Source organism: Carassius auratus, unplaced genomic scaffold, assembly GCF_003368295.1.
Source record: "Carassius auratus strain Wakin unplaced genomic scaffold, ASM336829v1 scaf_tig00214575, whole genome shotgun sequence".
In the NCBI taxonomy this organism is placed as follows: domain Eukaryota; kingdom Metazoa; phylum Chordata; class Actinopteri; order Cypriniformes; family Cyprinidae; genus Carassius; species Carassius auratus.
In genome coordinates, this window is record NW_020527719.1 from 142,582 (window position 1) to 155,149 (window position 12,568).

The 12,568-nt window shown below is 35.5% G+C and overlaps 1 protein-coding gene across 1 annotated transcript; it reads left to right on the forward strand.

The window, feature by feature from the left end:
- Positions 1-1,256: 1,256 nt before the first annotated feature.
- LOC113092381 (inositol polyphosphate multikinase-like) lies at positions 1,257-11,461 on the forward strand. The gene is made up of 6 exons (XM_026257971.1): positions 1,257-1,631; positions 2,616-2,701; positions 3,231-3,324; positions 8,224-8,396; positions 9,904-9,985; positions 10,554-11,461. The coding sequence occupies exons 1-6, from the start codon at positions 1,478-1,480 to the stop codon at positions 11,048-11,050; spliced, it is 1,086 nt and encodes a 361-aa protein (XP_026113756.1). The 5' UTR covers positions 1,257-1,477; the 3' UTR covers positions 11,051-11,461.
- Positions 11,462-12,568: the final 1,107 nt, after the last annotated feature.

The following is a 12,568-nucleotide window of genomic DNA, read 5'->3' on the forward strand; positions in this document are numbered from 1 at the left end:
GAAATATGTACTTGTGGAAATGCAAGATCTGTTTCTCTAACTGAACCAAATGTTGTATGGAGAAAATCACGTTTTGATGAGCTTGTCTTTTCTGTGAAATTATTGTTTTCTCTCTCAGAAAAGTACACTGTACAAATTTGATGTTAAATAAACAGTTTCAAACAGGTCGTGTGAGAATCACCCAAGCACAGGATTCAGAGTAAAACTTTAATGAAACGCTCAGCAGTTTAGTTTGTGTCGCTTGAATGAAATTAAATTATTGATAGTGACCTTACGTCATTTAAAAACAGAATTTCAAGTGTGAGTTCTTTTGTAAGAACCATTAATAGATTGCGTCCGGTTCGATTTAACCGGTTCTTCTTAATGAACCGGTTGACCCAGTTCACCGAATCGAACTGAATTGTGAAACTTTTTTTAACGTCTCTGACACTCCATCTGAGTCAAAATAAACCAATATCCCGGAGTAATTCATGTACTCAAACAGTACACTGAACTGCTGTGAAGAGAGAACTGAAGATGAACACCGAGCCGAGCCAGATAAAGAACGTACACGCCCTGGAGCGGTTCTCGTTCTCGAGACAAGAACCGGTTGTATCGGTTTCGGATCACCAGTACACTGTGGGTCTATATATATATATATATATATATATATATATATATATATATATATATATATATATATATATATATATATATATATATTGTCTTTGATTTTAAGTGTACTGTCCTAATGTTTTAATGTTTGTATTGTTTAATAATAATAATAATAATAAATAAATAAATAAATAACTGAACCGAGAACCATTTCTGTCAGACGCTTCCGATTTGAGAACCGATGAGCTGATCATACTGCACATGCGTGTAATTGTTCAGGAGGACAAGATGCATAACAAAGTATTTGGTTAAACATCAGAAAGTGTGTTAAAATAAATCTATTTAATTTTTTCAAAAAGATGAATGTACCTTGTCTGTGTATTTTGTTAAATTGTAGATTCTGTTAGATTATAGGCCAAAGGGGTTTACAGGGAAGTTGGACAATAATTAAGACTCTATGTTTATTAGGAATAAGGGATGATTCATGAAATACCTGTACTGTCGTTCGTTCACAAATTAAGTTTGTAGTAAATAGAACATGAAAACGAGTAGAGCAGCTGAACTTGGATTGGTGGAACGCGTGTTCACGTCACAAGAGACGCGTCGCGCACGAATGCCATCTCTGATTGGTAAACTCTGTGTTCACGTCACGAACCATCCCCGAACCACGCGTCGCGCTCTAGTGTAGATTTAAACTACGGACACATATGCGAGTAAATGAACAAAACATTCGAGGCTCCAGAAGCGCAGCTGCTCAGAAGAAAGAGACATTTCGAGTTTTAATGAACACTTTTATGTTCTTTTAGAATAACTGTCAGATATGGAAAATGATTAACAGAGGTTTTGCCAGCTTCCGTCAAACTTGGATAAGTTGAAGTTGAACATGTCTGCAGATGGTCAGATCATGGACTCATCATCTCGAACGCTGGAAAAACTGGAAAATAAAAATAATAAGAACGGGTTAGTAAAGCAGGTGGATGGATGCGTGCCCTTTTCTCATCAAGTGGCTGGACATAAATGCGGAATCAATAACACTGGTCAGTTCTTCTGAAACTCTTCATTGAATCTTCCTTTTTTATTTTAAGAAAACCTTATGTTTACAGTGACAGTGGGATATTTATATTAAATGGAATTTAAAAGGAATAATGAAGGAATGTTAATAGTTTGAACTATTGTGTGTACCATACTGTTTGGATTGAATTAGGATGAACACCTATCAAAAAGTTTATACAGGACATATTTCTTCCATAATCTGTTAACCAATCCTAAAGAGATCACTAAATCATATCAGAATGAAATGGCATCCTACTGGATAAACTGAACTTTCTAATTTAGAGTCTTTTGTAGAATTATTCTGGAATAATGTTGGGATAAAAAGAGAATCTCAGTGTGATCTATAGGAAATGTAAAAGCCTAAAAGATTTTCTTTAATTGACTTTCCTAATCCTATATATGAGACTTTATCCTTTGCAATATGATATGAATCTTTACACATTTCTTCAGTACATTTTAATGAGAGCAAATTCAGTTGTCTGCTGTGGAGGTCTTTCACTGGGTTTTTTTCCTAACAGGCTTGCAAGGTTGAGTTGGGCAATATATCATGTAAGAGAACTAATTATAGTTTATTAAAGGGTCCGAGGATTTGTCACTTGTTTAACATGGAATAAATGTATTAATTTGCTTCTGCCAACAGTCAGATGACATCATTTCCTCTGTTGTAGTAACTCTTATGTGTCATGGGGATTTTCTGAATGAATGAGATGTGAGCTGTTATCTGATGGACTGTCAGATTGTCAGCAGTCAGTGCTTTGTCTTTTCTTGTGTTAAAGGAATAGTTCACCCTCAGATTCAGTACTAACTACCCTCATGAAGTTTCAAACTGGCTTATTTTCTCGTTAGAAAAACATTTCTCAAATGTTTTCCTGGCTTTCATAAAAGCTTTCCCACTCAAAATATCCACAGTTGTCATGATGATGAAGTGTTAGCAGGTTTTCAGTGTTTGCGTCTCTGGAATTGCACAGGTGTTCTGCAGCATCCTGATGGAACGATCCTGAAACAGCTACAAGCTCCTCCGAGAGGCCCGCGAGAGATGAACTTCTACACACAGGTAACTAAGAAGAATCCACATCACTGTAAGCAGTACAGAATATATACAGCGGTAGTCTTCACATGCAAATAATGTCAGAGGGACAAACATCTAAACCATAAAAACTAAAAACAACTGCAAGCCAAAATAACTTAACTGTAAATTTCCATTTAAATGAATGAATTACAATGTCTTTCACTCTTTACACTACTACTATTCCTTTAGCTACTTTTATTCACTAAGGATGCATTAAATTGACCAAAAGTGGCAGTGAAGCCATTTCTAACATTATAAAACTAAATATTTCTATTTTAAATAAATGCTGTTCTTTTGAACTTTCCATTCATAAAAGGACCCCTAAAAAAATGATTCCACTTTCCAAAAAAAATAAGTAAAACAACTGTTTTCAATTAATATTAACTCCTTGTTTTCGATAAAAATTCACTCTTTGAGAGTGTCAAAATGAAAGAGTATACCCAGCTAATAAAAATATGTTCTAAGAATGTTATGAAAACATTATTTGAATGTATTTTTTTTCACATGTTTGCAGGTATTTGCTAAGGACTGTACAGATAAAAGGCTATTGGATTTGCAACAACATCTTCCCAAGTTTTATGGCACATGGATGCCACGAGAGTCACATGGTGAGATAGAACAACAACCCAGTAAACAAATTATGTTCTATGCTTTGCTAATGAAATCTTTTTTGCTTTTTAGATGCGCATTTTGAATGTAAAAAAAAAAAAAACATTCAAAATGCGCATCTAAAAAACAAAAAAGATTATTTAAACAAACAAACAACAACAAAAAAATGTTCCATGAACTATTTAAGAACCTTATTACAAACCAGAAAACCTTGAACTCAAGCTTTCTCTTAGCGTTATTGGAAGACTGTTATTTCATAAATCTGAGAGAACATTATTAGCTAAGGAAACCCAGTATTGATCATATATGGATAGTGAATTTGAAACAACATCTGCAAACCATTTTACTTCCATAATCTTATGGATTTAAGAATAAAACAGGATATTCATCAGGGGTGGAGTGTGCTGTTACATTCTGATAAGATTACAAAGGCAAAGATTTGACACTATTTGAAATAATATGCACAATAAGACCAAGATGATTGATGAGGAAAGTAAATAAGGTCAGATGCGATTCAATGACATATTTTGTCAGTCCTGGTTGTACTCCGCAATCATGTTCATTAAAACTGTTCATTTAGCAGTCCAGTTTGAAGGTCGTTCGCTCTAGTTAGTGTTATCTGTGTTTGATGAGTTTAGGGGGTAACTAATAAGTTAATAATTGATAGATGGTTTGGTATGTGGTGTGGGATGTCATCCAGCAGTGGTATGTTCTTTGGAAGCTCATAAAGATGCTTATGTAATCATATTTTTTGCCTCATTATGGGAGTTGCCATGTGTCCAAAGTACATGCGCTTTGTGGGTGATGTGTTTGTTTAGTCTGTGTATAGTCTATGTACTTTAAAGGAGTGTTCAGTTGATCAGTATTGGACTTTACACTGCCGTTCTGTCTGCTCTCTTGTGTTAGTGTGTGACCATCCCGGTAATGACACGCCATAAATCATTGTGTCAGCCGACAGTACTGAGAAAGAACTTGTCAGAAATAACTGACTGGTCATCGAGGCGTATCTGTTGACATATTGTCATTTCGCCTCTAAAACATCTCTAGCTTCAGTGTTTAAAATCATTCATGAATTCATCACTGCTTTTTAACCTGTTAATTGTCACCCCGTCCCGTATACGGGGACGCCTACGTTGACTATACTATATTACAATCAAATCTAATCTAATCTTGACAAACTATATATCGTTGTAAAGGTCTAAGACTCCCAAATATATAGTTTAACAATATTTTTTGTAAAACAATTATGTAGGAAAAGTAATAGATTAATTTATGACAAGAGTGCACCCTCAGAAATCTACATTACAAAAGGAGTTTTGACTTTTGTTTAAAAAAAAGACTTCCTCTTTGCCTTTTTCTCTATCACATTTTAGAAATCATCAGAAGTCACTTGAAAACATAAAATTTCAAAATTCATCCTTTAAAACGCATTATAAAATCAGACATTGCATTACCATGTAAATGGCACATCAAAATCATGTTACAAAATGTTTTCAGTCATGAATTATAAAAATTTAGGTTTGTTTAACAGGTTAAAGATGTTTTATTGTTAGACTGAAGAGTAACGTTTATTTTCTGAAGATGCAGTCAGGCATGTAGGTTATATTTCTACTTGCCCTGCAAACATTTTCAATAGCCCAACCTCAAAGGAATAATCAACATTTTTTATATTAATTTACTTTTTAAAATGTTCCTTAATATAATATCTAATCTAAAATATTATATTTCTCAAAAGTTGGAGGCAATACAATTATTATTCTAAACTAAGTTAATACTTAATAATAGAAAAATGACAGTAAAAACCTTTAAGGTACAACTTGTAAGATATTTGCAGTAGAATATACAAAAACCACTAGGCTAGTGTTATATATTTTGTCCAGCTGATTACTAAAAATATCTCTGATGTTTTCAACTACTTGTAAATCATGAGATAATTCCCATTCTAAACAGTGACACGGGGCCGTGCAGTCGCCTGCCGATGACGTTAGTTACCCTTTGTTACCGCCTTTACTGACGTAGAAACCACATGACAACAGTGTTGTGGACAAATGCGGAAGTAGCTTCGCGACAAACTTCAACTAGAAAGAGATGCCGATCTCTCTTGTGTTTTACTCGTTTTCACGCCAAACACGGGGCATCGCGTCTGATCCATAGTCTGATCGCGTCTTTGCATTGACTTTGTATGCAGTCTACTTGCGCAAATCAATGAACTCGCGTTAAATCCATGATTTATCTTTCCGTCTGATTGATGGCCGTCAGCAGTTGGGTAGAAGACACAAATCCCATCATTCCACGCTCCTTCATAGCGTCATCAAACCACGCGATTGTTATTGTTTTGGTAGTGCGCCGTCTCGTGGCAGGTCCTACAACCTGTATCTTTAACAGTGTAACAAACAAACAAAAAAATTTCAAATAAATGTTGTTCTTTTTAATTTTTTATTCGTCAAATTATTCTGGCAAGTAAATAAATAGATAAATCACAGTTTACATAAAATTGATCAGTACAACAAAATTCAGATCTATCATCACAGGAAAAAATTAAATTGTTATATATATATATATATACAGTTGTTTTAAAATGAAAAATTTCAAAAGAGACTATATATTGAATATATATATTTTCTCTGCTTTTATAGAGAAAATGTAATGTTTTTCTAATGCATTGGGAATCATATTTTTCAAATAAAACCAAGGTAACACTCATTTTACAAACAGCACACAGTGAAAAAATACAACATAAATAAATAAAGCTAGGTTTATGCATTTATGCGACTGCATAAAGCCAGCATAATTTGAAATCACGTTTAAAGTTTAAAGCATTCAATTAACATGGGCCGAACGTCACTCAGAGAACACGCGATCATGCTGGATAAAAATAATGTACATACTTCACAAGATCTCACAGCTGGATTCGACTAAGTTTGCAAGATTTGTGAAATTAAATATTCATTAGTCATTCAAAGATTTGTTTTAATGAAATAAATGTGTATTTGCTTATATTGCTAATAATATAAAAGCAATCGTTATAATACTTTTTGTATACATTAATTCCAGTGCTTTAAATTAGCCGGTATGCACAGGTACTCAGTACCGCCACTTCCAAATATAGCTCTTGAGTGTACCACCACCGCTTTTAGTGTACTGGTACGTTCATTTGGACATCTTTTTTAATAGAGGTTTTAATCCTTTGCCTTCACTGCCGCTTTTCAGGGCGCCCTTCACAATGCACGCTTCCTAATTCTTCCCAGTTCGGAGTATGGAGCGTGAATCATTTGAAGCAGTTTGGGAGTTCGTAGCAGGATCGCGAATCATTTGAGTCAGTTCGGAGCAGCTTCGCGGATCATTTGAATCAGTTCGAGAAATCGGAGCGGGTTCGCGAATCACTTGAGTCAGTTTGGGAGTTCGGAGCGGGATCGCGAATCATTGAGTCAGCTAGGGGATCGCAAATCATTTGAATCAGTTCGGGAGTTCGAGCGGGATCCCGAATCATTTGAGTAAGTTCGGGAGTTCGGAGCGGGTTCGCGAATCATTGAGTCAGTTTGGGGATCGCAAATCATTTGAATCAATTCGGGAGTTCGGAGCGGCTTCGCGGATCATTTGAATCACTTCGAAAGTTCGTATCGGGTTGGCGAATCATTTGAGTAAGTTCGGGAGTTCAAAGCGGGTTCGCGAATCATTTGAGTCAGTTTGGGGATCGCGAATCATTTGAGTCAGTTCGGGAGTTCGGAGTGAGATCGCGAATCATTTGAGTCAGTTTGGGGAACGCGAAAGAAAGTCGAAGTTTGAATGCAGTAATGTAGTAGCTCTTTCTAAGGGTATTTTTTCAAAATCCTTTTGCACATTTTATTTATGTTCAGTAGTTCTTTCTAGCTCAAGCAAATCCACAAACTAATAAAATGAATTATTATTAAGGCTGCCTGTTGACTGCTGTATATAAAAGCACTTCAATATAGTTGTTGTTAAGAAAATATTTTTTTTGTGTGGCTATATTAGAGTACCGGCATCTCTTTTGGGCCACTTAAAGCACTGATTAATTCCTTTGTTTAACCGTTCTATCAGATTACTAGACAGACTTCTATCCATATTAAATAGAACTGTTAACAACGACAGTAAATGAGAGAGAGTGTGAGCACTGTCAGTGTGCGCTCAGGTGCTGCCTTTCTTAGCGCCATCAAAATAAAAGTCCCACCTCAAAAACATTTGCCAAGCAGAAAAACGTATAGGCCTTGGCGATATATCGGTGTTATATCTGAACACCAACTTTAGTAGATGTAGAAACACGATCCACCACATCTCGATTTCCCTATTTGAACAGCTTTTAGCCCAGCAGATGAAGCAAATTTATTCATAATGACTTCACTCAGCCAGGTTTCATTGAAGAGCAGTGCAGCAGTTTGAAAAGACCTTGTTGGTGTGGGCGAGAAGTTGTTAATCCGTTTTGTTGAAAAGGGAATGGACATTTGCGAGATGAATGCTTGGGAGCGCTGTTCGAAACCAGAGCACTGGAGCGTTTCCTTCTGTGTCTGTAAGTGCATTTGAACAACAAAGCTGTACCTTTGACTAGAATGTCCAGCAAAACGTTTGAATAAACAAAAAACTGAAAAAAAGTTTCTGGGATGTATTCCTTAATGTTAAGGAATTTGTTCTTATAGAAGAAGAATGAAAAAAAAAACAAAAAAACAGAACAAACAAACAGAAACATCAGAAGAATTGCGTCTTGGCTGCCATTTGCGGCACCATCTTGTTGACTAAAGATCAATAGTGTTTTAAACCAATTGTTTAATTGCAAAGGCATAAAAATGTTCCCAAAAAATTATTATTATGTATTTCTGTCATTTGGGTTCACAAAAACTCTAGTGTGAAAGTACTCTCAGAACTCTTCTCTCCTTTTTTCTCAGAGCTGTATCTGAAACTGGAGGATGTTACGCGGAGGTTCTTACGGCCCTGCATCATGGATGTGAAGATCGGGAGGAGAAGTTATGACCCATTTGCATCAAAAGAAAAACGTGAAGAGCAGATTAGCAAGTATCCTCTGATGGAAGAGATCGGGTTCCTGTTATTGGGCATGAGGGTGAGACAGCGTGTGTGTGATTTATTAACTTTCCATATTCTCATTATGCAGGATCTCCCATTTTTCTGCTGTTTTATCTCTGTATCCTCCTCTTGTTATCTGATTTTTTAAATACAAACTGTGAGGCTTCATAAAGACAAATATGAAGCTTCAGATCACCCAAGTGAGGCCTCTGAAGGTTCGGTGTCAGTGCTGCACAACAGAAATCCCCGTATGCTGTCTTGTAAGGCTTGATCAATATTCAAAGCTTATCCGGACACTTAGTTAATTACCTCTGAGGAATACTGATAAGACATTTGATGATAAGATTGTGATGAAACCAGCGCTCAGTGCACACACTCCTCTGCTTTTGCTTTCTACACCTCATCTGCACTGGCTGTGAAGAAGGTCACAGGAGAAGAGACAGATCAAATTAATTCAGCATCGTCTGGTTCTGATGCACTTATCACTGAATTATAGGTGTTATAATACAAATTTGCTTGAATAGACAGCACTTGTGTCTTTCTAGGAAGATTGTCCTTGCCGCTGTTGCTAATAATCTTTGTAAAACCACTTTTGAAAAAATATTTATTCCTAAAAGTTCTATAAAAATAAATACTTCATTAAAAATGTCATATTTGTGGGCCATAGGCATCAAAACTTGGAAAAGCCCTGACCTGGTTAATCACGATGTTTCTAATGGCCAGTAGGTGTTGCCAGCTTTAACATCCATGCCCTGTTAATCTGAAACTAAATATGATAAATATTATCAATTATAAATTACAGCTGAAAGGAGATTTTGCAATGATGTCACACTGAATAGCTCCGCCCACCATGAAATCCTGCTCTGCACAGCTTTAATCAAACATGTTCTGATTGACTGCAGCATTTTTCTTACAGTAAAGAGAGACAGTACTCTCAGGATTAATAAGACAATCAAATTATTAGGATAAAGAAATTACATATGCATTTTACTATTGATGTTTTTTGCAGCCTTATAAGTTCCACTAGGTGTGATGCCTCCATCTCTCTTCCGGTTCAGTGTTTCCATCCTCCAGCCTCTCAGTAAATCATCTTCTCTCTCTGCTTTCTGCGTGTTCTTGTTTCTTTGCACCTAATTGGTTTCAGTGTCTCAAGGTTGGGAAGTATTTGCCAGCTACTGTCACCCTCCCCTTCCTCTCCCCTCTCTCTCTGTTGCTTGTTTCTGTTTGTTTCATTTGTTTTGTAGTGTGGAAGGATCCGTTCAGGGAGACTCATCACAGTTTTAAGTCTGAATGCATGCCAGTCTCTCCAGAGCTGTTCGAAACCTAGTGAGATGCCTATGTAGAAAGCATTTTAAGGCCTCACAGGCACAATGAAGATTCAACTGTTTGACCTAATATCTGTCTGTGCGGTGTATTTAGCTAAAGCTCATTTCTAGACTTCAAGGCAGGCCTGTTGTTTTGAAACCGAGCTTCTTTTATGTTTCTCTTTATTGCAGGGCTTGTGATGGATCTCCTCTGATCTTTTTCTCGTCTTCTCACCTCAGGTGTACCAGATCCACTCAGACAGTTACATCACTCATGACCAGTTCTATGGGCGCAGTCTCAGAAAGGACACTTTAAAAAATGGTCTGACTCCAACTTTATTATTATTATTATTACTTTAATGTTATGTGTATGGAATTGCTTTCTTTCTTTTTCTTTCTTTCTTTCTTTTCTTCCTTTGTTGTTGCTGTGTTTTTAATTGTGATTTCCAGGCTTTGAAACAATCAAACAACAACAATAATAATTCTTATTATTATGCACAGGGATCTAACCATTTTATTTATTTATTTTAAATGTAATCATTATTTAAATAGTGATTTCCAGGTTTGGAGAGCAAGTAAACAAAGAAACAACAACAACAAATAATAATAATAATAATATATTTTTTATTATTAATATAATAATAATAATTATTATTATATATTTTTAATTGTATAACATTTTAATTTTTAATTGTGGTTTTATATTGGGGTTTCTTCTTTAGTTCTTCTTTTATCCAGATAGATAAATAAATAGATAGAAAGATAGATTGATAGATTTTACACATTATTAGAATTGGTAAAAATGTGAACTATGTTTATAATAATGCTAAAGATGAAATAGTGGTTCACGTTGATCATGAAGTCGAATCTGTGAATTTTTATTCCCTTAGGCCTGAGCAGATTCTTCCACAATGGTCAAGAACTACAGAGGCATGCAGTTTCTCTCATCATCTCCAAAATCCGCCGCATTCTCCGCTGGTTTGAGAGCCAGACCCAGCTGCATTTCTACGCCAGCTCTCTGCTGCTGGTGTATGAGGGCTCTCCTCACACAATCAATACATCCAAACACAAGCCAGCTGATCCAGCAACAGGACATCAGCAGGGGGAGCCACAGAGCAAGGCTTTGAGCTTTCAGAGCAGTTTAACACACAGTCATCCATTGTGCCACAACATTGAGGGGAACACCAACGGAAAACATGGAGGAAGTGAAGAAAAGAAAGCTAAGGAAATTGGAATGGGGGATAAGAAGCAGTTTGGACAGGAGGAGGCAGTGGAGGTGAAGATGATCGATTTTGCTCATGTATTTCAAAGCGACAGTCCGGATGAGAGCTACATGTACGGACTCAGGAACCTTCTCTCAACTTTAGAACAAATACTGAAGGACTGACATCTGTCCATCTCTCTCTTCACTGGTTGGATGTTTCTGACTGTTGTTTTAAAGCCAGTGCAGATCATTTCACACACACACACAAACATTGCCAATGCCTTAATTTGGACGATAGTTCTGTAATATATTTATAGGGATAATTTTCTTAATCTTTTGAGATAAAAGGGTTCATTGTATTATGAAAACATACTGTAACTTTCATAACTTAAGACTCTGGATAAGAAAGGCTGTCACTGTTTGCTGTCAACAACTAAACATTTACTAAAAATAGGTACTGTAGAACTCAGGGAAAAATAATCTTAAATTATGATATGATAACGCAGTTCATCTGTGCTGTCAAGACACTTACAATGTAAGTTACTGATGTCACATAATGACTCCACTTCTGATGCAACTATTGATGTTTTTATTCAAAAAAATGCGCTTTGATTCCAAAGTAAATTATTGTTAGATTTATTTTTAACATTTATGTTTACCTTATCACTGTCAAAAATATCCACATTGGTGTGAATTTTAGAAAAGTAATGTATTTTATTTGTATGAATATTTAAAAATAAATTTGGCTGATTTAAATCTGTAAAAACAATGCATTCAAATTATATTATATTGAATTACATTAGTAAATTTACTTAAGAACTGTAATTGTCTGAAAATAAGAAACGTTTTCCAAGAACATGCTCCATGTTTTTTTTTTAAATAAATGTAAAGTTATACAATGAATGCATGCATGCATTCTTTCTGTCTTTATTTCTGTCTTTCTTTCTTTCTTTTCCTTTCCTTTCACTTACATTTAAAAAAAAAAATCACATCTCTACATAAAACATGTTATGGGAGAAATACTTTATTTATTACATATAATTTTTTTTATGAACAAAACACAATTAGCAGTGAGCAGTCGTTAAAGGAATAGTTCACCCAAAAATGAAAATTTGCGGAAACTTTACTCAAACCTAGGCCATCCAAGATGCAGATGAGTTTGTTTCTTCATCAGAACAGATTTAGAGAAATGTAGCATTACATCGCTTGGTCACCAATGGATCCTCTGCAGTGAATGGGTGCCGTCAAAATGAGAGTCCAAACAGCTGATAAAAACCTTCCAATAATCCACACGATACCAGTTCTCATCAAGCCAAAAGCTGCAAGTTTGTAATGAACAAATTCATCAAGACATTTTAAACCTCAAATCACTGCTTCCTGCTCCTTCACCTTTATGTATGACATTAAATCTACAGAATTCATAATAAAATTAAGTTTTAAAAATGTCGAACTGATTTTATGCTGCTAACATTCTTTGTTGGAAAGATCCAACTAAGTTAATTGTAATAGCATTTTAAAGCTATTCTTTTCCTTTGACATTTTACCCTAAATGTCTCAAATCTCAGAACATAATGTGTGTAAAATGTCTAATGGACTAGAAATGTCTGTGAAGCATAAAATGTTCAACCGACAGAGCCCTTGATTGTTCTCTTATGCTTTAAAAGTTATAAGAGCACTCCTCTCCTGTGATAATATGGATAA

Coding starts and splice junctions, on each gene's coding strand:
- LOC113092381 (XM_026257971.1), top strand. CDS start 1,478: ATGTCTGCAGATGGTCAGATCATGGACTCATCATCTCGAACGCTGGAA. Junction 1,632..2,615: donor ATGCGGAATCAATAACACTG/GTCAGTTCTTCT, acceptor GGAATTGCACAG/GTGTTCTGCAGCATCCTGAT. Junction 2,702..3,230: donor AGATGAACTTCTACACACAG/GTAACTAAGAAG, acceptor ACATGTTTGCAG/GTATTTGCTAAGGACTGTAC.